Source organism: Thalassophryne amazonica, chromosome 12, assembly GCF_902500255.1.
Source record: "Thalassophryne amazonica chromosome 12, fThaAma1.1, whole genome shotgun sequence".
Taxonomy (NCBI): domain Eukaryota; kingdom Metazoa; phylum Chordata; class Actinopteri; order Batrachoidiformes; family Batrachoididae; genus Thalassophryne; species Thalassophryne amazonica.
Genome location: NC_047114.1, coordinates 33,144,645 through 33,171,372, shown reverse-complemented (window position 1 = coordinate 33,171,372; position 26,728 = coordinate 33,144,645). Strand labels below are relative to the sequence as shown.

Sequence of the window (26,728 nt, the reverse complement as noted above, 5' to 3'; positions counted from 1 at the left end):
GAAAGAGGCTCTTGAGGAGTGGAGACACCTGTTGGAGGGAGCGTCTGTGCCAGTTCACGGTTTTCACTGACCATCAGAACCTGAGTATATCAGGACCGCCAAGCGGCTAAACCCCAGGCAAGCCCGCTGGTCACTGTTCTTCGGGCGTTTTGACTTCCGGGACCAAGAACCAGAGGTCGGATGCCTTGTCCCGGGTACACGACGAGGAGGTCAAAACTGCACTGTCGGATCCAACGGAGCCCATCCTGCCTGAGTCCACTATCGTGGCCACCCTCACCTGGGACGTGGAGAAGATCGTCCGGGAGGCCCTGGCACGAAGGCCCGGACCTGGGAACTGGACCAAGAAACAAACTATACGTCCACCAGAGGCCAGGGCTGTGGTCCTGGACTTCTGTCACGGTTCCAAGCTCGCCTGTCATCCGGGGGTGCGAAGGACCGTGGCAGTTGTCCGGCAGCGCTTCTGGTGGGCGTCTATGGAGGCCGACGTCCGGGAGTACATCCAGGCCTGCACCACCTGTGCCAGGGGCAAGGCTGACCACAGGAAGTCCCAAGGTCTACTCCAACCGCCTTCCTGTGCCTCAATCGCCCCTGGTCCCACATCGGCCCTGGATTTTGTCATGGGTCTCCCCCGTCCCAGGCAACACCACCATCCTCACGATAGTGGACTGATTCTCCAAGGTGGCCCACTTCCTGGCCCTTCGCGAGCTCCCTACGGCCCAGGAGACAGCGGACCTCCTGGTCCACCACATCGTCCGTACTGCATGGGATCCCCACTGACGTAGTCTCGGATCATGGTCCCCAGTTTTCCTCTCACGTCTGGAGGAGTTTCTGCAGGGAACTTGGGGCCACCATGAGCCTCTCGTCCGGGTACCATCCACAGACGAACGGACAGGCAGAGCGGGCCAACCAGGAGCTGGAACAGACCCTCCGCTGTGTGACATCCGCGCACCCGACGGCCTGGAGCAACCACCTGGCCTGGATCGAGTATGCGCATAACAGCCAGGTGTCTTCTGCTACCGGCCTGTCTCCATTTGAGGTGTGTTTGGGGTACCAGCCCCCATTATTTCCCGTGGTGTGCCCTCGGTCCGGGCCCACCTTCGGAAGTGCTGTCGGGTGTGGCGCATCCGCCCGTTCTGCCTTGTTGAAGGCCCGGACGAGGGCCAAGACCCATGCAGACCGCCGGCGGTCCCCGGCCCCTGCATACCAGCCCAGGCAGGAGGTGTGGTTGTCAACGAAGGACATCCCACTGCAGGTACAGTCACCGAAACTGATGGACAGGTTCATCGGACCATTTCGCATTCTCAAGGTCCTTAGCCCTGCCGCAGTGAAGCTCCAGCTCCCAGCTTCACTGCGGATCCACCCGGTGTTCCACATCTCCAGAATCAAACCGTACCACACCTCACCCCTCTGTGCTCCCGGTCCGGCGCCGCCTCCTGCTCGGATCATTGACGGGGAGCCGGTTTGGACAGTGCGCCGGCTCCTGGATGTCCGTCGAATGGGCCAGGGGTTCCAATATCTGGTGGACTGGGAGGGGTATGGACCCGAAGAACGCTCCTGGGTGAAGAGGAGCTTCATCCTGGATCCGGCCCTCAAGGCCGATTTCTACCGTCGACACCCCGATAAGCCTGGTCGGGCGCCAGGAGGCGCCCGTTGAGGGGGGGGTCCTGTTGTGTGGGCCGCCAGAAGAGGAGGTACTGCTGGCCCACCACCAGAGGGTGCCCTGCCTGAAGTGCGGGCTTCAGGCACGAGAGGGCGCTGCCGCCACGGACACAGCCGGGAGTGACAGCTGTCACTCATTATTTCCTGACAGCTGTCACTCATTCTTCATCATCTCACTCCATAAAACCAGACGTCATCTCCACCTCATCGCCGAGATATCGTACTTCTATGGAGGTAACTTTCTCTGCCAGCATTAAGTGATTCCAAGTGCTGTTGTGTTGCAGCCGTCAACCAGAGGACCGGCGTGGGTCGTGACTGTTTCGTCCTACGTCCCGTCAGATAAGTGGTTAAACAGACGCTGCACGAGTGTGTGTTAAAGGTGGAGGTGGCATTCCCACCGTTGTTGTTACGGGGTGTACAAACACCCACACTTGACTGTCTTTACTCTTCGCCAGCAGTACCAGATCCGACAGTCGGGGACGGTGATCACCTGGGAATTCGGGACTTGGCGGCTCCAGTATTCACCAGGTTCGGTGGCGGCGGAAATCGTGTGGTTCCGGCTCTTCTCAGGACAGACGTCTTCTATCCTCGAGCCTGCCCACACGTCACCTTTGTGGATTGACTGTTCTCAGATTCTGAGATTGTCTGTGTATTCGTTGTGCACCTTCACAACATTAAATTGTTACTTTTTTGGCTCATCTATTGACCGTTCATTTGTGCCCCCTGTTGTGGGTCACTACACTTTCACAACACTAAGTGGCAACTGAAGTCAGTTTTTTCCTATCAAAAGTAAATTTTGTGGATGTCAGTGTCTTTGTATTTATTTCTCACAACAGAAGAAAGGTGGCCCAAAAAATTGTTATTAGTTAGAAGACTACCCCGTCCAACTGATGAGCATGTGTTATATCTTCTCCAGACTATCAGCTATTTGATAACATGACTCGTGTGTCACATGCACCCAGGGCACAGTGAATTGGGGCACAGTGAATCAGTCTAGAAAGTGATTTACTAAGCCCCAGTATCAAGTGGATGACAAATATTACTTGTTGAAGCTTATACATTTATTTTTCCATGAATTATTTCTATAATTTAACATCAATATAAACAACTGTTTTCACATTTGAACAGAAATTGTGACAGTGGTATTTATAAGAGTTTCTAAAGGACTTATATCACTATATAAGACACTCACACATTACATAGCAAGTTTGCTGGATTATAGTTTGTATATGCATCAGCATATATTTAATAATTTTGAAGAAATCTTTATAATCGTGTTTTTTCATTACATTCTAAGTTGATTCACTGTGCTCCGGACACTAATTCACTGTGCCCCATGAATTAGTGTCCAGGGCACAGTGAATCAAAAAATTTTAAATCAATTTAAACACCTGTAAATTACACTTGGGGAGAAATAAATAACACAGCCTTATAAACAATAACTTGCTGTATTAAATCCACAATATGACCTAAACCTATGCATAATGTGTTTATGCTGCCACAAAACATTTCTGATCCACTGTGCCCCGGTTTCCCCTGCTTTTAAAGCTGCTTTTGTGCATGATTAGTGGTGTCAAACTTATGATTGAATGAGCAACTTTGCATAATCCATCAACAGGGAACATGCAGGTTGCAAAAAAAATGTGATGTGATAGAGGAAATCTGAGCTCAGATTCAGCACCCCAAAATGACCCCAAATCAGTTCTCCAAGTCCATGCAAGAAAGAAAAAACAAACCAAAAAAAAAAAACATGTTATTGACCAGTGTAATTATTCAGGAGAAATGTATGTGTCACTTTTTAAAAAATAATAATAATAACATGCTTTTATATTTCCTGTCGTCCTCAGTCTGTTTTTCCTCGGGGCGGTGCTGGTCATTGCTGCCACGTTTCTTTACAGCTTCAAGGGCAAATCTGACACAAGCAGCAAAGTATAGATGAGAGGCCTTGAGTTAATGGGGCTACCTGAAGGGATAAAAAGGACAGAGCAGCGGGAGCATATGCGAGAAGGATTTGTCACCAAGAAGCCAAGACTGCAAGAAAACGCAGAAGTGATGAACTCAGGAGAATTGCATAAACGTGTGCTTTTTGCACATCTGTGAAAATGTCACTCCTCTGCACACAAAACAGAGGTTAGAAGTGAGGAGACACATTGCAGTAAAAAACAATAGGAATGTATTTAAAGCATAAAAGGGAGCAGGGGGAGACTGTCGATGAATCAATGCATTACTGACATAATGGGTATTCTCTGTTTTAATATTACAAAGGTGGAATTCTGTACCCAGGAATAAGGGGAAATAGGTGCATTTACAACACAATAGGGTAATGATGCTGAGAATGTCTGCTTTATCTGTGATCGAGCGTCCATGTCACGGTGCTGCAAAGAGGAGGGGTTACTGCTGTTCAGAGATGCTGAATACCCCTTAAAAAATGAAAAAGAGGTATGGATGCTGTCACCTTGCTGCTCACAGTGTGAGTGTTAACAGCAAAACTGCTTATTCCACTGTTACCTGAATACAAAAGATGTTTTCTTCTTCTTCTTTTTCTAAGAAGCAATAAATAAATTAAGGCATTAAATAAAAACTGCCTTCATTTTCACAAATCAACAGATAAATTGGAGCTGTAATTGTGTGCATGCTCACATAAACATCGCTCAGCACACGCATGAATGTTTTGAACATTGTTGTCTTGTATTTTTTTTTTTTCTTCCCCCACTTCAATTTGAAATGCAACCAAACCTGGTCACCATAGCAACAGATATCAGAATGGGCTGGGTGAATTAATAAAACCTTATTTTCTCCTTGCTGCAAATTCCAAATGATATTAAGAGCCATTTGCATTCATCACTGACCCCCACACGACAGGTTTCAGTCAGATCACTGAAATATGAAAAAGACAGAAATAAAAAAACAAAAACAAAAAATAAACCAACATCAACAAAAAAAAAAAAATAACTGGTGTCATTTTGCCGCTTTGCCTTCTGGTTTTTGCTCGCAGAGTCACAGTCAATTTTTGCATAGTTGTGGAGAAAATGAGCATTTTGAGATGCAGACAGTGTTTGTGATGAAGTGTGCAGACGGGAGAAACAGCAGGCAGACGGAAGGTGAAGCGTTAACCTGGAGAGAGGCGCAGATGGAGGATGAGTCATGTGACCGGTGTGTGTGAAGGCAGCGACCAGAAAAGGACCCTGTCTGACACACACACACACACACACACACACACACACACACACACACATACAGCAATGCCTTCATCTGCAGAAACTTGCTGAACACTACACAGTTAGGGCCATATATATTTGGACACAAGCCACATTTTCATTTTAGTGTTAACAACTAATGAATATGAGCTCAAAGTGCAGACTGTCTGAGTAATTACTGTGTAGGAATTAAGAAAACAAAAATAATCGGACATTTCTCTGTTGATCTTTGACCGTGTGTGTTATTCTGTCCTGAAGTTGTGATCGCCTTGGTCTCTTATGCTTGTACATATGAATTTTATCAAGCTACTTTAAGAATGTCAAATCTGATTTTGACAAAACTTGGCAGGTACATTAAGTCTATAGAAGGGAAAAAGTGATTTGATTTTGGTTAGGATCAGTCAAAGATCAAGGTCAAATTTTTTGCCCCATAATAATATGTAGGAAAATGGCTGCTTTCATGGAAATAAGTTCAGATATTTTATCACCCTGAATGCAACAAAGAGGGTATTGTAATCATTTGTGTGTGTTTGTGTGTGAATAAAATAACTAAAAAAAAACAAAACAGCTGGACAGATTTCACCAAACTTGCTGGGAATATTACTTGAGATACTGTCTCCAGATGATTAACTTTTGGTAGAGATCAGTCAAACGGCACGTCAATGTCAAAAGAAAATATCCTCCAAAAACATGTTTAGCACATTATCTATGCTGCCAATGTAGCAAAAAAATTTTATCCAAAGCTTACATTGATCAGTGCACTTTTTGTGATCAAGTGGTACAAGTAACGTCATGATGAAGTCATGTAGTGAAATAAAATACCTTAAGCACAGGGCATGCAACAGCCATCTGATGCCTTTCATGGTGAGTGAACTTGTCTATTTAGAAGCCATGTACAACCCCAAATCAGAATCAAATGTTGGAACGATGTAGAACATCCAAAACAAGAAACAAACAAAGCAAAACACAGTGATCTGTACATTTACGTTTACTTTTTTTATTGCAGAGCACATGAACCCAAGATATTTCATGCTTTGTAAGGCTAATGTCATTTCATTTGTTAATATACATCCGTTCCTGCATTTCAGGCCTGCACCAAATTCCAAAAACGTGGAACGAGGGCAATTTATTCAAATTTTTCTAGCCAGTTTTCTTGAGCCATATCAGGGGATGGACACATGAACATTTCCAAGTCAATGAACTTGTCATGGACTTCATTTACATCAATCATTAAGAAATGCAAACAGGTGCAAGGGTGGTGGCCAAGTGGTTAGTGTACTTGGTTTCAGTGCAGAAGGTTCTGGGTTCATATCCTACCCTTGGCACATTTCTCCGTGCCCTTCCTGACATGGGGTTGCGTCAAGAATGGCAACCGGCATAAAACTTGTGCCAAAATCAATATGCAGATCCACCTTGGATTTGCTGTGGTGACCCAGAGTGAAAACAAGGGAGCAGCTGAAGGGACTTAGTATTAAGAAATACAGACAGCATGGTACTGTTCTCAATAACTGAGTGACTATGCTGTAAGGAGACTAGTGAAGGAAGCCTCCAAGACAACCATGACAGCGCTGTGTGGATGTGAGTGGAGAAAGTGGGTCTGGTGCAACATTTGTCTGTTGCATGTTCTTTAAAAGAAAGATGAAGCTGTATATCATCATGAAACTGTGTAACTGTGATGCTGTTGCACTGTGCAGTTTCTCCAACCACAATCACAGATAACTCCTTCCGAACAGATTTACCATACAGTACCATGTTGTTTATTTGTTAATGACTGATGTAAATGAAATCCAAGACATATTCAGGGACTTGGAAATGTTCATGTATCCGTCCCCTGACTTGTTTCAAGAAAGAAAGAAAGTGATGATTTGATCCTTCTATTTAGAATACGTTGCACCATCTCACTTTTTATGGATTTTGTTGCAGGCCTTAAATGCAGGAATGTATGTACGCTACCAGTCAAATGTTTGAAGATACTTTTCCCATTAAAATGAATGGGAAAGTTTGTGCAACATTTTGAATGGGACTCTATATTACAAATGAAATGAAGTTTACCACACAAAACATGAAATACCTGGTTCATACTGTCTGCAGTGAAATAGAAGTCAAAATAAATGTAAAGGATTATTGGTGTTTTTTAACACCTCCACCAATGAAGTTGGAGGAGTTTATGTTTTCGACACTGTTTGTTTGTGAACAGCCTGGAGCCCACAGTTTTTCATATACTGTTATAGTAGAGAAGCTTGAATCTTCGACTGGACTGGGTTGCTTGACGCGAGGATGTTTCGCTTGTAATTGCAGAAGATTCCTCAGCTAAATTTCTTGCTCTGGTAGTCTGACTTCTGTCTAGACTCTCGTAGAGAAGAATGAGGAGCAAGCAACCCAGTCCATTCGAAGATTCAAGCTTCTCTACTACAGTATGTAAATCACCTGGACAACTGAGAACCTTCACAGAAATATATGAAATTTTTACTGAAGATTCATATTCTGATAGGCAAGAACTGATTTTATTTAATTTTATTCATATTTATTCAATTTTCATTGTCATATGTCAAAGGTCAAAGTCAGGAAAAATCTTGGAAGATTGGAAAAATCCCTATATTTAACATTGAATGAATTTCCAAAATTCCTAACCTGTCAAAAAAGATAAATAATAATAATAATAATTTCATATTTGAGAGGTATCCTTTATCGACTGACAAAGTATGATCTGGATCTCATCCAGATTACAGATTTTGTGACCATTTAAATTTAACATTGAAAACCCTATTTAATGTATTTTTACATTATATCTTAATCAAATGTGCCCCAATCACTCTCATATTTGAAAGTGAGGTGCAGACTGGAACTCACTATCACCTGACAAAGTTTGATCTGATCCGGATTGTGGATTTTGTACACATTTGAATTTAATATTGGAAAGCCCACACTGAAAAAAATTTGGTTTCAGTGCAAAAGGTTCCCGGTTCAAACCCCACCCCTGCTGCATTTCTCCATGTAATGTGGAGGTCTGTCAGGAAGGGCATCCAGTGCAGAATTTGTGCCAAATCAACATGCAGATCCAAAATGGATCTGCTATGAAAACAAGGGAACAGCTGAAAAGTTTTACTTTTTATGAATAAAGACAGAGTAAAATTCAATGAAAATATTCAGTTGATAATTGCTAGTAAATGTTACTTGAGATATTCTCTTAGAAAAACTAGTATATGCAAGTAAAATGTACTTAAGAATTCTCCTTGTAAAATTTACTTGGAATTTCTGAGAAAAAACTTTCCTAGGTTTTTTCAAGTTTTTTTTTTTTCCCTAGGTTTTATCAATATCACTCCAAATTTTTTTCAGTGCATTCAGTGTACATTTTGCATTATATCTCAATGAAAAATGCCTCAATCACTCTCATTTTTCTTTTATGGATTATGGATTTATCTACAACACCAAAATTCGATGGAGGTTCCAATTTTATGACTGTTTATCTTCCAGTTATCAGTCAGAAACCAAGTGCCAAAAACAATGAGAAAGTGTGCAGAGCAGAGATAACCAATGTTATGTGAAAATGATCTGAAAAAGAATTCAGAAACCGAAAGTTAAAAACAACCTGACAACACCACAAAAAAAAAGAAAAAAAAAAAGCTTGGATTCAAGCACATAAACTAAATGCATACTCCTGACATTTGATCACATCTATCTTATGAAAAGCTTCCAACAGGACTTTGACCTTGAAAATTTTTTTCCAAAGTAAAAATTTTTTGGAATTGGAAACTAGTGTTGGCGGAGATTTTCCATATCATCCCGACGTTTTCTGATTTGGGGTTGTAACATTTTCCCCACATGCCTGGCAGTTTGTAATGTGGGTGTAGTTCCACTGTGATCTCTGAGCTCTGAGGAAATGTGTGACCGTAATAAATGAGCAGCACACAATCCTGTCAAAATCTGTTTGCACCTTCTATGTCAAAAGCAACAGGGAAAAACAATGTCAGTGTTGTTTCTTCCTCTTGTGCAAAATGCACACATTGTGTTACAAGATAGTGTTTGCGTTACTGTTGCTTTGATACAGCCAACAGACTTCCAGTTTTCCAAAAAGCCGAAGAAAAGTGTCTAATTCCTCACGTTATTGTTAATATCAGAGAGAGCAGCGAAAAACTGAAAAACCCCAAAATAAGATGAAAAAATAACTACGATAGCGGAGACCACAACATACCGATGATGTGACCAGAGCGCAGAGAACCTTCGTATGTGACTGTGAAGTAAATTTGGTCTCATCAAGCGTTTTAGCTGTGTAAATGTTATTTAATGAAGTGGCTTTTGAGAGTGCACCATTAGAAATTCAACGGACGCAATCTGAGTGAGATAATATAAAGCAGAGTACTTATTTTAACCTCACAGTTATCACCTTTGTTGACTGAAGTTCTCATTCGCAAAACTGCACCTGGTGCACAAATCAGCACCCTACATGTCATCATCTGACATCATGTATCTATATTTACCAGCTTACTCCAGTCAAGGGTCACTGAGGGCCTGGAGCCTATCACAAGGGCACCTATACACAGACACATTCACACCTAAGGTCAATTTAAAGTTTCCAGTTCACCTAACCTGCATGTCTTTGGATGTGGGAGGAAGACGGAGCACCTGCAGGGAACCCACACAAACATGGTTAGAACATGCAAACTCCACACAGAAAGGACCAGGCAGGAAGCAATCCCAGGACCTTTTTGCTGTGAGGCAACAGTTCTAACCACTACACCACCGTGCCGCTCTGTTGTAGTCAGACGTATGCGCCATATTCTGGTTTAACTAAACTGCAAGAGATGAATAACATGTGAACTCAAGGCCAGATCTTTCATTTATCAGCAAAATAATCAGGGAATAAAACTGGGTCAGGCTCTCCACACTATGGTGCCACCTTGGATCCTGGATGGTAACCCTTTTGACAGACATTCAGTCCATCCCCACCACCCAAAAGCAGCCATCCATCTGCCACAGCCAGAAATACCTGCACAATGGATCATACCAAGACAGGGAGGACAGGGCTAAAATGTCATTGCTGATTTTCGTTTACAATACAAGTGCAATCTACCAAATAATAACGCCAATGCACATAAAACATCTCAGCGGCCAACTGTCCAGTTACTTTTGGTCCCTTTAAAGTAGGGGTCCAAACTTTAAAAAATGCTAGAATTCCTTCATTATTTATGCAGTTAGAACTCAGGCGGATGTTATTACTTAGTTCCCTAAAGATGAGTTGCCATGAAGGTACCACAGATGGATGATGAGAGGTCATAATAGTAATAATAATAATGTGTTTTATTGTCAAATTTTATAATAAAATTTAAAATTACGTTAAAAAACAATTTTATTACTATTTTAAGATTGTAATCGGAAGTAATAAAACAAAGCCATGGGTCTGAAAGTATGTTACTCTTCATTTATCTGATCTAGTTTAACATATTGTATATATTGAAATACTTCCTCCTTGTTGCATGTCTCTTTCAAAATTGTGATTATTGAGCGAGCCACCAAATGATTTTCTGATTTCAAAGTGAGGCGTGGTGTTCTTAAGTTTAGAAATGGCTACTTTACATCATAAAACTGCCCATCTGAGCTCATTGTCATTATTTGCATTAAACTTCCATATGCTGCCCTAAACAGCCAACATAAGGGAAAAACTATCCACATCCAGGGATTTTGTGAAAGAAACAGCAATTTTAAAGAAAGTGTGTGTGGGGGGGGCATTCCTAGATCTGCACCCTTAGAATGCATCCAAAATATAGAGGTTTCTTCTTTGGCCAATTCCCCACCTTTTCACCAAGTTTCATGAAAATCATATTGTAGTTTTCACATTGTCCTGATAAATAGCAGACAAACAGAACTGTAAACATTACCTCCTTTGTGGAGATTAAAAAAGGCCAATGTCCAAATATTTATGATCCAACCTCCTTATTGATAAGAGAAGAAATGAACCCATATACAACCAGCAATTAAAAAAAAAAAATCACTTATTCAATGGCGCAATTCCACAACAAGGAAAGTTGTAAGAACACATTTGGATTTCCTGATTGCCTGAAGATTCATTGAGTAAATTTAAGTCAGTATTACGAGAAAACTTCACAGCAAACACTCCGTCTCGACTCGGCTGCATTCCAAATATAACATATTACATTCCCCTGATTACAATCACCCTGTTTTAAAGTTGTTGTATGGCTCTCTTCCAAGTGATTTACGCTTATTGAAAGCTTCCAACATTTTTGCTGTCTGGTGCCAGCTCCTTGTCCTCTCTGGCAGTTTGACACCTGTCTGCTGGCGTCTCAGCACAAAATGTGGTGGTGTATATATATTCAGTGTACTGAAGTGAAGACCAGAGCAAATAACTTTACTTCCAAGACCTTATCTCATGTGGCTGCTCGCAATACAATCTGACTGATGAATGAGTTTAACCTACAAAGGATCTTTTAATCTCTTTGAAATATTCTGAGAACATCCTGTAACTCTGGTTCTGTGTGTGATGAAGGCTTCCGTTGGCATTGATGAGGTTTCACCTCCCTGTAGGTTTTTCTTTCTTTTTTTTTTGGCCGATGTGACTTGATTCTCAATCAACATGTCATTATATATAGATCTTTATCTATCTATAGATCTATATATCTATAGATATCTAAAGATATATATATATATATATAGATAGATAGTATACAAATAATGAATGAGTACAGTGGTACGAATATTTAATTCGGTGAAAGGTGGAACAAACCATTCAACTCTGGTTTGTTCCATCTTTCAGCGAATTAAATATTCGTTCCATTGAAAGAATGTAAAAACATTTATTATTTGTTTTATATAGCGGCTAAAATAGATCCTTGTCATTTTATATTATATTCATTTACAAACAACAGAAAAGGGACATACATTTTGGTACCTCCTCAGTGCAGCGAAAAAAAAATAAAAAAATCACGCCAGAAATTAATCCAGCTTTGGTACGTCACTGCTGCTTTGACATCAACAATCCAACACGAACTTTAAAAAGGAGTCCAAAATTAATTCTGACGATGAAGTTCGCCATGCCGTGCATCAAATCGTCGTCCGTCAGCAAAACAAACTCCGCCATGTTTGTTTTGACCCTATTCAGGACTTTGGGGTCCATCGGAGCCCATGGCAATTGCTTTCTCCATATTGTGCTCACTAAAGTCCTGAATAGGGTTAAAGCTAAGGGCCGTCATGCTTGTGTGAGCGTGCAGGCAGTGAGCACTCACATAAGCGGTGCGGTGTTTGTCCGCGTGTGTACTACCAAAAAAAAGACTGTGTATTCCTCAGTGCAGCGAAAAAAATCACAATAGACAGCTTACAGTGCAGTGGATTTGTTGTGTGTGTGTGTGTGTGAGAGCATGTGTGTGCAGAGTGCAATGGTACCAAATGTATGGAACCAAATTGCACTCTAAATGGAACCAAATTGCACTCTAAATGCAATGCAACACAAATGGGATGAATAATCCATGTCAGGTGACATACAAAGCACCAATCAAATGACAAGGATCCACTCAGCAGTTATATAAATATATTTATATAGATATATCTATATATAGATATATGTATTTATACATATATCTATAAACCCCAAATTCCAAAATGCTGTTATTACACTTCTCAAGGACAGTTTTTGTCTCTCTCACTCTCTCATGCAATGAGATCTACATAAGGATGCGGGAATGCGGTTCTCTTTGTGGGCTAATACCTCTGTGGTACGCTAAAAACAGTGTTCGCTCTTTGCTAAAGGCAAGCAGAACTCTATAAAGCAGTCCAAAACTTTATCTGGGACAAACCAGTTCTTTGCAGACTTTCATCTTGGCACCGTGTGGTGTCAGAGCCGAGATGGAACATTCACTCCGGCTTGTTATCCGGGTCCGCTAAGAGTAAATCTTTCTACGACAATGAGCCAGTGCCATGTTGATCGAAGGGTAACATCGGTTCGTTTCTCCGACAGGCTTCTTTGCTTCAATACCTTCACGTCACATTACATTTCTCTCTTTCTGCAGAAAAAAAGAGTAGACACTACACAGGCACTTTTTGAATGTGCCTATTATTTTGGCGGTATGACCACGAGCGGCGCTCCTCTCCGCGGCCTCCACATTAACACTTGGGCGTCATTGGCATTGGGCCTCCCCAGTGCGTTAGGAGGAATTGGCTCCTGGTAGTTGAGGATGTGTGGTTGCTCCTGGTACGGGCGACCTACCAGAGAGGCTCGTGAGCCCAAAGGCATATCAGGGTCAACAGTGATATCCACCCGCATCCGCCACCGCACCGTCTGCAACACGATACGCTCCTAGACAAGGATGGAAGCACAACATTCAGAGACTGCAGGTGATTAAAGTGTCCATTACAATAAATCACTACCTGTTTAGGCTGAATTTACAGAACAGAACAAAATTCAGCAGATTTAAGGTTAGGAAAAGAAGCAGAGTTAAAATGACTGATGTTTGTCAAATTCTTATCAAGATTATTTTATTTGGCAATATTTTACTTCCATTCCTAATGGATTAAGCTACAAATTACCGTAACATATCAAGTCAGGTCTGGGAACATGCAGTGGTGAGCACGACTGCATTTACCACCAGGCAATAACCCAGGCAGACAACTGGTCCATCCCCACCTATCGAAACTGACCACCTATCTGCTCCAGCCAGGTGAAAGGTTTGCATCCCCTAACCCTTCTTCAGCCACAGGGGTCCTCAGACCTGAGGCACCTGCTCGTTGGGTCATTACCAGAGAAATGAGCCACATGTTCAAGATGTCACAGCTGACTTCCCTCACAATACCAGTAATACTCCCCATCTTATCTCCATAAATAACTGCTCATTTGGCACATAGTCATTTCAACAGAGCCCAAGCATCCTCCAAACCTAGCACCAAAGACATCCAGTTCTTGCCTTAAGTTAGGGTTTCCCAATCCTCGTCCTCGTGACCCAATGTACTCCACGTTTTCCATTTGTCCTGGAAGTAATCAAAGCAGATCAATTTCAGTGTTCAGCTCAATTACAGCAGACTCAGCAATGGACCATACCTGACTGAGCTGATCTACTCTGATTAGTGCATGGACAATTGGAAAATGTGCAGCACGTTGGGACCTGAGGACCGGGTTTGGGAAACAGTGCCTTTAGTCACATAACATCCAACTCTCATAACCATGCAGCAAGACAGAAAGCACCAGGACCTCAAAGACTGGGCCATGTGTTCTCCTAATAAGATATCCACATTGCCAAATACCTCTGTCCAGTGACTTCAAGAAGACTCCGTAAAACCTTCAAGGAATCTCCCAATCTCAAAGGCAAAGGGCCCAGAGACAGGATTGCCACTGCTGAACAAATACTAGCATATTAAATTCTAAGAGTCAAAATATTTCAGAGTTCATTTGAACTCAAGTGAAGTCTGGTGCCACACCACAGAACTGCTTTGTCTCCTGGATGACAACCACCCAGACAGACAATCGATCTATACCTACCTCTCGAAAGTAATCATCCATCTGCTATGGTCAGGGGAAGTGTGGGCGTCCCCTTGCCCACGCTTCCCCTGACCATAGCAGATGGATGTTGATGTCTTGGACTTATTTCTCAGGCCTGATCACATCAGGGTTGATATGGCTGCATCCAAGTATAATTTCACTCTCTGCATGTGTAATTTTAGAGTAATTGAGGCACATGCTGCGTGTTTTTCATTGTTTTATACCATGGTCAGTGAGAATTCCATGTCTAACATGCATTATTTTCGTGTATACGCACATGTAGTTCGACGAGTTAAGTCACTGTAATATCACTCTGCTCTGGTCGTCACCATAGCAACGCGCAAATCAGTTGGTGCAGATGAGCTGTGTTTTGACAGGTGAATGACAGAAACATGATAAAACATGGATTTCCAAGTTAATTTTAATATTTTTGGCCAAAATAAAACATTTGAGGAATGGGAAGAGGAGGAGAGCAGATGAGAAGAACAGCAAAAGCAACGGCGTAAAGATTTAACATCGGATGAACTGGACAAGATTGAAGACGGGAAAGAAGAAGAGAACGATTGCCAAGGATGAAAATATCTTGAGACTGGCATAAAATAGTCCCAAATACTTACACATTTTTATCAAGTTAAAAGTTAAACAACAACGAGAAGCCGTGCATTATATGGTTTGAAAGCATGACGCGGAGTAACACCACTCCGCTTCGCGTCGTGGTGTTACTCCACAAAGTGCATTCAAACCATATAATGCACGGCTTCTCGTTGTTTAATCCTTTACGTGTAAAATCACATAGAAAAAGTCTAACAAAATGATACCGATACTTACTTATTTAACGGTGATAATGCCTCTTAAACAGAAGGATGTGGATTAGGGCTGTTCATGTTATATAGTGAAAAAAGAGGAGACTTCGAGCCACATGTTGTTTTGTTCCACTTGGCGTTTCTAGGTGCAGACCAAATTTGAACTCAAGATTAGAGGTTCCACAGAGTGACACATTTTCCTCTCCCTCCGCTGGCAAGGCAGCATCACCCTAACGGGAGAAGACTCTGATGCCATTATTTTTCCAGGTACATGTGATGGCTTCTAATTGCAAAATGGACTGCATTTATATAGCACTTTTCCATCTGTATCAGACGCTCAAAGCGCTTTACAATTATGCCTCACATTCACCCCGATGTCAGGGTGCTGCCATACAAGGCGCTCACTACACACCGGGAGCAATAGGGGATTAAGGCCTTGCCCAAGGGCCCTTAGTGATTTTCCAGTCAGGCGGGGATTTGAACCCATGAGCTTCTGGACTCAAGCCCAACACCTTAACCACTAGACCATCACCTCCCCTTTAATTGCAAAAAGTGGTGGTTGATTGGTCACCCAGAGGAAAACATTACTGGAATTACTGGATTACTACACTGTTGTTTGGGGAAAGTTGTTGCTTTGTGGGGAGCCCTAAACATGTCAGATTACAATAAAAATTGGTGCAGACCTTTTTATTTTATTAGTGGAACAAGAACAACATGTGGCCCAAAGATTTTGTAACATTTGACATTATGAACAGGTCTATTGTCTGTGCTTTTTCCTATAACTAATGCCCAAACAGTTGATATTCAAACTGTGTTAAATTACACTCTGCAGTGTTTAAAATAAGCTTTCATTTCTGACAACATAACACAACACTTTGAAAGTCAAAGTTTTTGCACTATTAAATTGATAAACTTTTAACAGTCAAAAACGTATCTTTAACTCGGAGCAGGTGCAAATTAAATAAACTCTAGAGTAGTGTCATTAAACACAGGATTTTATGATGATCTTTATCTGGAAGGACATAATAGATCTCTGAAGGCAACAAATTTGGTGATTAATAGTGGACTGATTAATCAGGCTAATCAAATCTTTAGAAGATGATTGGCCTTGGCCAAAGTCTGTGCTTACAAATAAGTAAGTTCCTCACAGGCCCTGAGATCCACTGGACCAGTGCTTATCCCCGGATAGAATAGCGTGAAGTAGATGATAATCCATCACTCCCCCTAAATTGAATGCCAGTCCATTTCAGGTTAATTCCCCAAGCCAAGATTTGTCCCCATTTTGAGCTGAATACACAAGGACAATGCAGATAAAGTTAAGTAGCCTGAAGCACATACCTCAAATCCATAACCCGTTTATACTGGTATAGCGGTTCAACTCATATCCCACAGACCCACGTGTGTTGCCATTTATAAAAAGATCTGCAATTACATCTGACAAGTGAGTGAGCTTGTCAGTGTGGCTTCTGTGGGACGATGCTTGGACACTGCTTTGTGTCAATGTGACTTCCTGTGCATTCACTGACTGCAAGAAGGCAGATATGACATATGACCATATAATGGATCTAACCATCAGACAGCAGAAGAACTAAATAAACAGTTCTGTTAACAGAATAAACAAAGAGGTTTTCTGAATTTTGAAAAAAAAAAATGATGCACTGCATCAGTTTAATGGGAAAAAAAAACATGGCATGTGAATTGAACATATCTTTCCTTCAGGAAGTACTGAGGCATAAATAACCCAAATGCATGAATGAAAAATAAAGCAGCTGTGGTGTTACTAAGTGGTTAAGTGCACTTGTTTCTAGTATGAAAGGGTTGGTTTGGGTTCAAGACCACCTCTGCCCATTCTGTATATAATGTGGAGTTGTGTCAGGAAGGGCATCTGGTGTAAAACTTGTGCCATATCAACATGCAGATCCACTTTCGAACTGTTGTGGTGAAGCTGGGGGGACTTGTGTGATTAATACAAATAAGAAAAGGTGAATTCTGCTGAGGTTTTAAGTGAAAAACTGAATTCTAAAACAAACCTTTTCCATCACAACACCCTTAATGTGGGATCTACGGGGCTGGCCTGGATGCAGGTGAAAGATGTGGTTATCTAAGCTGCCAAACACGAAAACACTCAAACCGATAATGATTTATTTTCCTTTAAGGAAATGTCAAACAAAAATGCCTTCACTCTTCAAGCAATTTACTCCTTTAGCTCTTAACCTGTGCAGTCACCAGCCTGTCACTTATACACCCGTCTCAAACTGTCATTAGTTGTGGTGCTTTTACTATGGAGAATCTCTGTTGAATCCCCGCACTCAGATGCACATTCACTTGAATTTTCAATCTGCGGTCAGGTATGGGTCAATTTAAGAATTACACAGGGGTCAAAATTAAAAGATGCTCCAGTCATATTGAAAACTATACCACATTTGCCCAGTCATAAATATTCTAAAAAGGTATAGTTTTGGACAATCTGTGACTGAATTCTATGGAGTTATGGGAATAAACAGCAAGAATGGTGACAAAGGCCAGTTTCAGTATGTACAGGGGTCAAAAGTTAAAGTTGCTCCAATTTTGGTAAAAAGTGATGCAAGTTATTGGTTGAGTTAATAGGGTTTTAAAAAGGAATAGTTTGGACATGTACGAGGTCTATTAGAAAACTAACCGGCAGTTTTATTAAAAAAAAAAAACTATATGGATTTGAATCACGTGCGATTACACCAGACATGCTTGAACCCTCGTGCGCATGCGTGAGTTTTTTCACGCGTTTCGGTGACGTCATTCACCTGTGGGCAGGCTTTAAGTGAGCACTGGTCCAGCCCTCTCGGCTGAAATCCTTTGTCTGAGACGCTGCTGGAGACGGCGCGCGTTGCTTTATCAAAATTTTTTCAGGACCTGTGAGGGATATCCGATTGGACACTATTCGAGAAATTCAGCTGGTTCTCGGTGAAAAGTTTAACGGCTGATGAGAGATTGTGGAGTTTCTTTCGCTTTAAGGACAGCTCACAAAGCGGATCGGCGCGGCGCGGTCGGAGGTGGCGTCCGTCTGGCTGTTTCAAGCTGAAAACTTCCACATTTCAGGCTCTGTTCACCCAGGTCCTTGTCAGACAACAGAGAAGTTTCAGAAGAAGTCGGCATGAGGAGTTTATGCGGACATTCCACTGTTAAAGGAGATTGTTGTGAAAGTGTAGGAACACGGACCCACAACAGGGGGCGTAAATGAATGGGCAATGGATAAGCCAAAACAGTAACAATTTAATGTTATGACGTGCACAACGGAATACAGACAATAACCGGTTTGGAAATACAGTCAATTATACGTTGAGTGGCGTGTGGGCAGGCTCGAGGATAGGAGACGTCCGTCCAGAAACGAGCCGGATCCCACACGGCTTCCACCGCCAACGGATCTGAAGAACACCGGAGCCGCCAAGTCCTGGGTCCCCAGGTGGCCACCATCTTCAGCTGTCAGACCAGGTACTGCTGGCAGAGAACAGAAACAGTACAGATGAGTGTGAGTACGCACACTCAGTAATGCCTCAGTCTGTGTTCCTTAGGGAGGGAGAACCTCCACCTCCAGTAACACACTCGTGCAGCTCCTGTTTAACCACTTATCTGGTTGGGGTGTGAGGCGAAGCCGTCGCTATTCACACCAAACGCCAATCCAGCAGACAAGGAAACACCACAGGAAAACGGCTGCAAAAGAGATCAGACTATGACTCAGTTTAGATTCCACAGAGAAATTACCTCTATGGTAGCTGATTTCTCGGCGGGGAGGTGGAGTTGCAGTCCGGCCTTTATGGTGGTGGTGATGAGTCGTGGATGAGTGACAGCTGGTGCTGATGATGAGTGACAGCTGTCACTCCCGGTTGCTCCGACGCCCTCTCGTGCTTGAAGCCCGCACTTCAAGCAGGGCGCCATCTGGTGGTGGTGGGCCAGCAGTACCTCATCTTCAGCGGCCCACACAACAGAGATTTTGTAATGAAAGAACGTGCGGGCAAATTCGCCGAGTCGGTTCTGTGACGACGACGCAAATCCGTCTGCACCACGACAGGAAAAACACCTCCGTGTTGAAAACCATTTGTAAAATTCAGGCGGCTTTTGATGGCTTTCAACAAGTGAGTATCTGAGAATTTGTTTAACAGCTGGGCATGTTCCAATGGAGGTGTTTTTCCTGTCGCGACCCCCCGCGGTCGGGTCCAGCCCGACATGCGAATCTGCCCGCACGTTCTTTCATTACAAAATCTCCTTTAACAGTGGAATGTCCGCATAAACTCCTCATGCCAACCTCTTCTGAAACTTCTCTGTTCTCTGACGACGACCTGGGTGAACAGAGCCTGAAATGTGGAAGTTTTCAGCTTGAAACAGCGAGACGACGCCGCCTCGGAGCGCAGATCGCCGTCCTTAAAGCGACACTTACAGACCAAAATCTCTCATCAGCCGTTAAAATTTTCACCGAAAACCAGCTGAATTTATTGAATGGTGTCCACTCAGTTGTGCCTTACAGTTTTTGAAAAAATTTTGATCAAACAAAGCAGCAGTCTCTGAGCCATTCCTAAACAATGAAAAAAACGACGAGAGGGTGGGCCACTCCTCACTCAAAGACTGCCCACAGGCGAATGACGTAACCAACAGGCGTGAAAAACTCTCGCATGCCCACGAGGGTTCAAGCATGTCTGATGTAATCACACGTGATTCAAATCCATATGGTTTTTGAAAAAAATAATAAGGTCGGATACTTTTCTAACAGACCTCGTATCATGCTTAGTTATCACGTTACAGGGTAACATATGTCACATGTCATAGAAACCAATGGACGTCAACTTTGTTTGATCTTTACTTTGGAGACCAAGCATTCAATACAGTCAAAACTGTTCTATTTATTAATTATTTTAGCTCAACCAATAAAGCGCCGGTCACAACATTTTTGTGAAAACGTACGGAGGCAGTAGCAAGAGGAGGGAGGGAGTACGTTCAATGCATGTCTCTAGGAGTGTAACGATAAAGAGAGTTGACAATAAAGCAGTGTGTGTGTGTGTATGGGGTCGGCTTTTCTTTTGATGTGTGTGTTATGAGCGGGACCGGAGCGGCAGGTGTTTTTCGGCATCAGCGATGCATGAGCATGTCCAGCCTGCAGCAGTCAGTTGTACGAGTGTTTACTTGCCTCGAAAAGTTACAGCTAGTTATCAGACTGAAGCTGTGGAGTGTCTGTGTTGCTGAAGTTTGGAAATAAAGTCCAAGTTCAAGTGAGAAGCTGCGTTGTGCATGCAAGTCTGTCGGCCTCCCCACATCAGAGTTAGTGAAAAGTCACACAAGGTGTGAAACACTGACAGAGGAATATATTCACTATACACTTGATTACCAGCTTTTTAAATTTCAACTTAATTCTAATTTATATATGTGTATCACAACTTTAACTTTTGACCCCTGTGAAAGCGCCTTGAGGCAACTCTGTTGTGATTTGGCGCTATATAAATGAAAATAAATTGAACTGAAAAATGTACAAACTGAAATTGACCTTTGTCGCCATTCTTGCAGTTTTCAGCCCATAACTCAGTCACTGATTGCCCAAACTATACCTTTTTGGAATCTTTATGATTAGACAAATAATGTGGTGTAGTTTTCAATTTGATTGGAGCATTTTTAATATTTGACCCCTGTGTAATTCTTCAATTGACCCCTACCTGTCAGCCTATTCAAGTTGCCAATCGGTTTTTTCAGTAATTTCTAAGGTGTATTTGTGCCAGATTTGATGCTTGTATCACCATTTGAAGGATTGTTTCAGTTATCTGCTGCACTAATGGCCCTTATTGTGAATATGTTTGAGATGCCTCTTTGCATGAAAAGGAACATGCAGGACTCCAAACAGTCACACACCTAACGAATGCTGGGATGGGCTCCCAGTGACCCATCATGGGATAAGATACTTAGATGTTTTTCAGTCTATGTTGGGAAAACATCTCAGTATCCATGTTCTTTAGATATAATAAACATTAATTATAATAATAATATTGTGTTTTAATCGGCCCTATTATCGTGACTAACTTGACAGATGTTGAACGAGGCGTTGGGGTCTGTGGTTGTTCTACCTTGGTGACAGAGTTCATGGCCACCAACCAGGTGATGAAGCTCTGGTCTCTGGTGATGTGGGTCAGCATGGGTGTGTTGCTATTGCTGATGGGCACTGCCCAGGTCACGCTGGGGTAGAAATTGTCATTCATGCTGACCGTTAGGCGAGATGGTTTGGATGTAGGACCGGTCAGTGTGACTGTCTCAGTGGTGTTGCCGTACCAGGGATAGCTGACACCATCCGAGTCACTGATGGCCTTGACACAGCCTTCACGGAGCTCTGGTAGTTCCCAACTGGACCTGGAACAGTGGACCAAGGACAGAGAGAGAGGGTGTATAGGGAGAGAAAAATAGAAGCATCAGGCAGAGGTAGTGTTATAGTACTTGAGTCCAGACTTGGTCTTGATCCCTCCAAAATCCATAGGTGGGAGTAACCATCGAGTCATGAATCAGCAAGTCCCAAGTCAAGTCTCAAGTCAGTTGTCAACACATGGTGGTCATCGTGACTTGAGACTTGACTTGGGACTTACTGATTCATGACTTGATGGTGACTTACTCCCACCTCTGCCAAAATCCCAAAGTTAAGACCAGGCCTTTGGGATTTTAGAGGGGTTGAGAAGGATTCGAGTACTACAACATGGGGCAGAAGGTGGATACATGATTGCGCACATAAACACAAAACCAAAAGTCTGCCACACGCTTACATGCCAATGTCACCGTAAGTGTTGTAGAACTCCATCTGGGTACAAGCCTGGATCCAACCCACCACCCAGGTTTCGTTACGGGGCACTGGTGGCATCACAACACCGGCGGAGGCTCTGAAGTAAGGCGTCTTGTAGCGGAGCACAATGGGTGAGTTCTCCTCGATGATAGTAGGGCACTGATCGATAGAGGCTGACACCTCGTATACCACGATGTTCTCCCGCCTGATGCGGGGCTTGCACGCGATGCTCTGAATACAGCCCATAGTGCAGGGGAGCAGCAAAATGAGCAAAACCAGAGAAGGGAGCAAATGGTACCTGGCCAGTTTGCACATCAGTCCCCGGCGGGTTCCACCCTTGCCTGAAGAGCAGATTACTCTCTTAAAATGCTCATCGGGAGTGCAAAGATGGGAAGCTGCGCAGTTGAAACGCAAAACGACGCACCATCATGTTTTAGGGATGACACCAGCGCAGTGGGGACTCTGGGGGAAGGACCAGAGACCTCCGCAGCCTCCTCCCCCCCGGTCTGCCTGCTGACTGCCGCACTGCCCTTGGAGCTCGTCCCCAGAAACTGCAATCCGGCCTCCCCTGAGCTGCTGCCTCCGCGCCCGCAGCGCGTCCGGAGGCTCCTCCTCTGGTCCTGATCGGCTCCACGCGTCCGGCTGATCGTGCTGCTGCTGCTGCGCTGCCGGCGCCGCGCCGTCATGTCAGGAGGAGCGCGGACAGCAGGTGCGTCAGAGGGCTGCTGGATGCCTTTTGTTTGCCTTACATGTGCGCGTCGTCCTCAAAGGAGAAAAAAGCGGCTCTCCATCACTGTGACCTACATCAAAAGGAGCTCCGGCTTACAAAGGAGGCGCGGCGGCGGCGGACTGTTTTCATCTTCTCATCGCAGGCAGCGCCGCTCCATTCGGTGCAGGAGGCGGCAGAGCGCCGCTCACCGGCCGCTCACCGGCCGCGCTCGGACTCCTCCTCGCGTCCTCCTCAGCTTCACGGAGCGGAGAGCATCTTTTCAGCCGCGGGGCTCGTCGCTCCGTCAGGAGGTGCTGATGCTGGAGGAGCAGGGGAGGGGCGTCACCCGACCTCTGCGCCGGAGGCGGGAGGAGAGCGAGGAGGGGCGTGGGGAAAGAGAGCGAGTGGGCGTGACCACGGGTGTGCATCACGGAATCCTATTGGTGGTTGAGGGCCATAGCGGAAGTTGGTCTGACACGCATTCAGTCATCTCTCCGCTCGTCGGTGACCGGCTGGCTGTGATTCACCCCTTCGGTCGGCGGTGTCGGGTGGTTTTCGTGGTGTATGCTGTTCCGGTTGTTCGGGAAGAGTTTTCAGAAGTTGTCCAGCCTGTGTTCGGTGATGAAGCCGCAGGTTGTGTTCGTGCTGGGCGGGCCTGGCGCCGGCAAAGGGACCCAGTGCACTAAAATCATCGAGGTAGGAGAGATGTTTGGAGAAAAGACAATGAAAAGTGGCCGCTGTGACGGACAGGAAAACGCAGAAACACTTTTTTTTTATCGTGTGTCAGGGCAGGGACGCTTATTAAACCACGCGGTTTTTGTGAGGTTATCGGTAGAATACGCGAACTTCCGCTTGTCCCCAAACATCAACCTAGCTAGCTACTTAGCCACGTAAGCTGCCTTTGTTGAGGCTAGTATTCGACTTCTTATAGGAATATAATCGTCATTTTGAGTTAAAGTTAGAAATATATACGTGGAATACACGTTTCCAATCCACATCGCCGAAAAAGAGATTAAAAGCAGTTTCAGATGTATTTCCAGTCTGCTGACATTAAAGTCAAAGTTAGTTTGAAAGAGCTTCGTCTATCACAGTGAACAATCTGTCTTCTCTTTCTTTCTAGTCCACATATTTGATCTTTTGTTTGCAAAGAAAAATGTTTAGCCATATACTTTAAAAGGGGTCACATTATGCATCTTATTTTTATTTTATTTTTTTAGTAATTTGTTGGCCTAAATCACTAGGGTCCAGTTTTATGAAGCAGTACGAAGGGAGACAGACTGAGACTTGAGGCTTAAAGTACTCAAACTTTAGTCAAAACGTTAAAAGTGGTGGTGCAATGGGGAAAAAAGTGAGGCAAGGTAGTCTCTTCTAAAACTAGTCCAAAGGTCTAAAATTTAGATCACCCATTTGAGGTGGTTTCACCTGTTTGTTCTGGTCTTAGGTCAAGATGACAGAAGTCACTGTGCTTCAAGACACACAGGTGCTTCTTATGTCGAGAGAGGTTTTTTTTTTTTTTTTTTTTTTTAAGATTTCTACAATCCTCTTGAGCTTTTCACTTGTTGGGCAGTCTGATCCCATATCTGAAAAAACAAACAAAAAATTCTATTTAATTCTATCCCAGTGGTCATTGAGAGGAGGGGTACATTCTGGACAGGCAAAATTGTGTGTGTGTGTGTGTGTGTGTGTGTGTAAAAATCAGTGTTCCAGCTAGCTTTCAGAAAGGGCAAAATGAGGAAAAGTTTGTACCTGAAATTGCGAAAGTTGGTCAGCGACAAATACATAATCTGTTAATCATTAAAGGGTAAAAGTATTATAAAACACTACGCTACTACAAAATGAAGTATCAGTCTTTATTTATTTTCTCATTGCACTTGGGGAGGTGGTGGTCTAGTGGTTAAAGTGTTGGGCTTGAGACCAGAGGATCCTCTGTTCAAATCCCAGCCTGACTGGAAAATCACTAAGGGCCCTTGGGCAAAGCCCTTAATCCCCTAGTTGCTCCTGGTGTGTAGTGGGTGCTTTACGTGGCAGCAGCCTGACATTAGGGTGAATGTGAGGCATTGATGTGTAAAACGCTTTGAGTGTCTGATGCAGATGGAAAAGTGCTACATAAATGCAGTCCATTTACCATTTACTTGAAGTAAAGTACAAATGACTGAAGACACTAGTAGAATTATTATACTTATTACTGGAGCCAAAGACATTGTCAGAAACCTGATAACAGTCTAGAATTATTGCTCTGAGACTAGAAGACTAAGCACTCAATCTACTCATTCACTGGTTTCACATCAGAAGAATGGTACACTGTAGTTGCACATCAATGCACCTGTCACGCAAAATTATTTACATTTAGCTGTATTGTAATGTATTCACACTGGGAGGTTTAATATACAGGTGAGCCCCATAAACTCATGCACGTGTAAGTCATGATTTAGCTTTACTCATGGTCAAGTTGTGAACCTTGTAAAGTTAGATTACGTATAAAAGTCAACTTTGATTTGACTGTTTTTGGCAGGGATCATCAGTGCGGATGATTCTGGATAATGAATTCTTCTTCCTCCTCCGACTGCTGGATGTCAGTGATGAGGGCGGACAGTTCCTGACGATTCAAAGTTTTTGGATGTGACTCTTTAGATCCTTACTGCCGAATCAGATTGGGCCGGAATTTATACATGTGCCTGTCTCACGTGTGTGCAAAAACTTTGATTAGTCCGGAATTGTCCGCACTGACGAAGCCCTCATTACTGACCCACAGCAGCCAGAGGAGGAAGAAAAAGATCCGGAACCCACTCCAGATGAAGAAATCATCACCATCCAGGAAGGAATCATGCTTCAAATGGTTAAAACTATTACAAGGTGGGAAGATAAGCTAAGTTTTTTTTTTTTTTTTTTTTTTTTTGGTCAACTTCATTAACTCGCGGTTTCAGATAACTTGCAGTCTGATTTTGTGGACCATAATTCGTACGAGTTAATGGGGCTCACTTGTATTACTTATAGGCCGTACATTTTAGTGGTTCACATTTACAAATTCACATCCTATCATATCCTCCTTAAATAAGATGTTAGAGGAGGCCAGGGAAAGCTATTTTTATCGGCTGATTGCCTCAAATAAGAGAAATCCCAAAGTGCTCTTTGACACAATCACCTCTATTGTGTCACCTGCTGCTGCTGTAACTCCTGTTCTTCCTAAAACAAGTACTGATGAGTTCCTTAATTTCTTCATTGACAAAGTCAGAGTCATAAAAGATAGTTTGCCGCTCTCATTGCCCTCTTGTTGTGATTCCCAGTATTTGGGACCTCCCACTCAATGCTGGACCTCTTTTAAGCTTGTTACAATTGAGGACATTCTATCTGTCATCAACATAATGAAACCAACCTCTGGTATTTTGGATGTAGTTCCTTTTAGATTGTTAGGAATGTTTTTGACTCTATTGGGCCTTGTATTGTTAAAATTTTCAATATGTCTTTGTCGACTGGTGTGTTTCCTTGTTCTTTTAAACATGCTGTTGTGGAACCACGGCTAAAGAAAGCAGGATTGGACTCTATGGAACTGAAGAACTTTAGGCCAATATCAAAGACCCCCTTTTTGGCTAAAGTCTTGGAAAAGGTGGTCTGTGTCCAACTTAAATCATTTTTGCAGACTAACAACATGTATGACACATTTCAGTCCGGGTACCGTGAGTTTCATTCCACTGAAACTGCCCTGTTGAAGGTGGCTAGTGACATTATGATGGCCGCTGATAGTGGTAAATGTTCTGTGCTGGTTTTATTGGATCTGTCATCTGCATTCGATACCGTTGACCATGGCATTTTGATTAATAGATTGCGGGATATGGTTGGCATGTCAGGTCCTGTATTAGAGTGGTTTAACTCTTACTTGGTTGGTAGAACTTTTAGTGTTTCTGTGAACAATGTGATGTCTGAATCTGCTGATCTTTTGTGGGGTGTCCCGCAGGGCTCAGTCCTGGGTCCGATTTTGTTCCTGCTGTATATCCTTCCTCTTGGTAAGCTGATCCAGCAGTTCTGCGATGTGCCCTACCATTTGCATGCCGATGACTTGCAGCTGTACTGTTCTTTTAAGACAACTGAAGCACAGAAAAT

At 43.2% G+C, this 26,728-nt stretch overlaps 3 protein-coding genes across 8 annotated transcripts in view; 2 read left to right on the top strand and 1 right to left on the bottom strand.

Annotated features, from left to right (window-relative positions):
- Nucleotides 1–4,819, top strand: part of LOC117522524 (UDP-N-acetylglucosamine transporter-like) — a 49,624-nt gene extending 44,805 nt beyond the window's left edge. For all 5 annotated transcript variants that reach the window (XM_034183967.1, XM_034183968.1, XM_034183969.1 and 2 more), the window contains one exon: nt 3,507–4,819. In XM_034183967.1, the coding sequence (XP_034039858.1) occupies nt 3,507–3,594 (88 nt within the window). In that variant the 3' untranslated portion in view covers nt 3,595–4,819. The remainder of the gene's footprint in view (nt 1–3,506) is intronic.
- Nucleotides 4,820–12,632: 7,813 nt separating this feature from the next.
- fam78ba (family with sequence similarity 78 member Ba) lies at nt 12,633–25,798 on the bottom strand. 2 transcript variants are annotated; one of them, XM_034183974.1, is made up of 4 exons: nt 25,787–25,798; nt 21,905–22,646; nt 21,221–21,500; nt 12,633–13,161 (listed from the first exon to the last, which is right to left on the bottom strand). In XM_034183974.1, exons 2-4 carry the CDS (start codon nt 22,234–22,236, stop codon nt 12,919–12,921), a joined length of 855 nt encoding a protein of 284 aa, XP_034039865.1. In that variant the 5' UTR covers nt 22,237–22,646; nt 25,787–25,798; the 3' UTR covers nt 12,633–12,918. The 2 variants fall into 2 exon arrangements, with proteins under 2 accessions (XP_034039865.1, XP_034039866.1); XM_034183975.1 differs by lacking the exon at nt 25,787–25,798 and having other exon boundaries at nt 21,905–22,653.
- cmpk (cytidylate kinase) overlaps nt 23,078–26,728 on the top strand; it is a 35,890-nt gene continuing 32,239 nt past the window's right edge. The window contains exon 1 of the mRNA XM_034183983.1: nt 23,078–23,326. Within this exon, the coding sequence (XP_034039874.1) occupies nt 23,195–23,326 (132 nt within the window). The 5' untranslated portion in view covers nt 23,078–23,194. The remainder of the gene's footprint in view (nt 23,327–26,728) is intronic.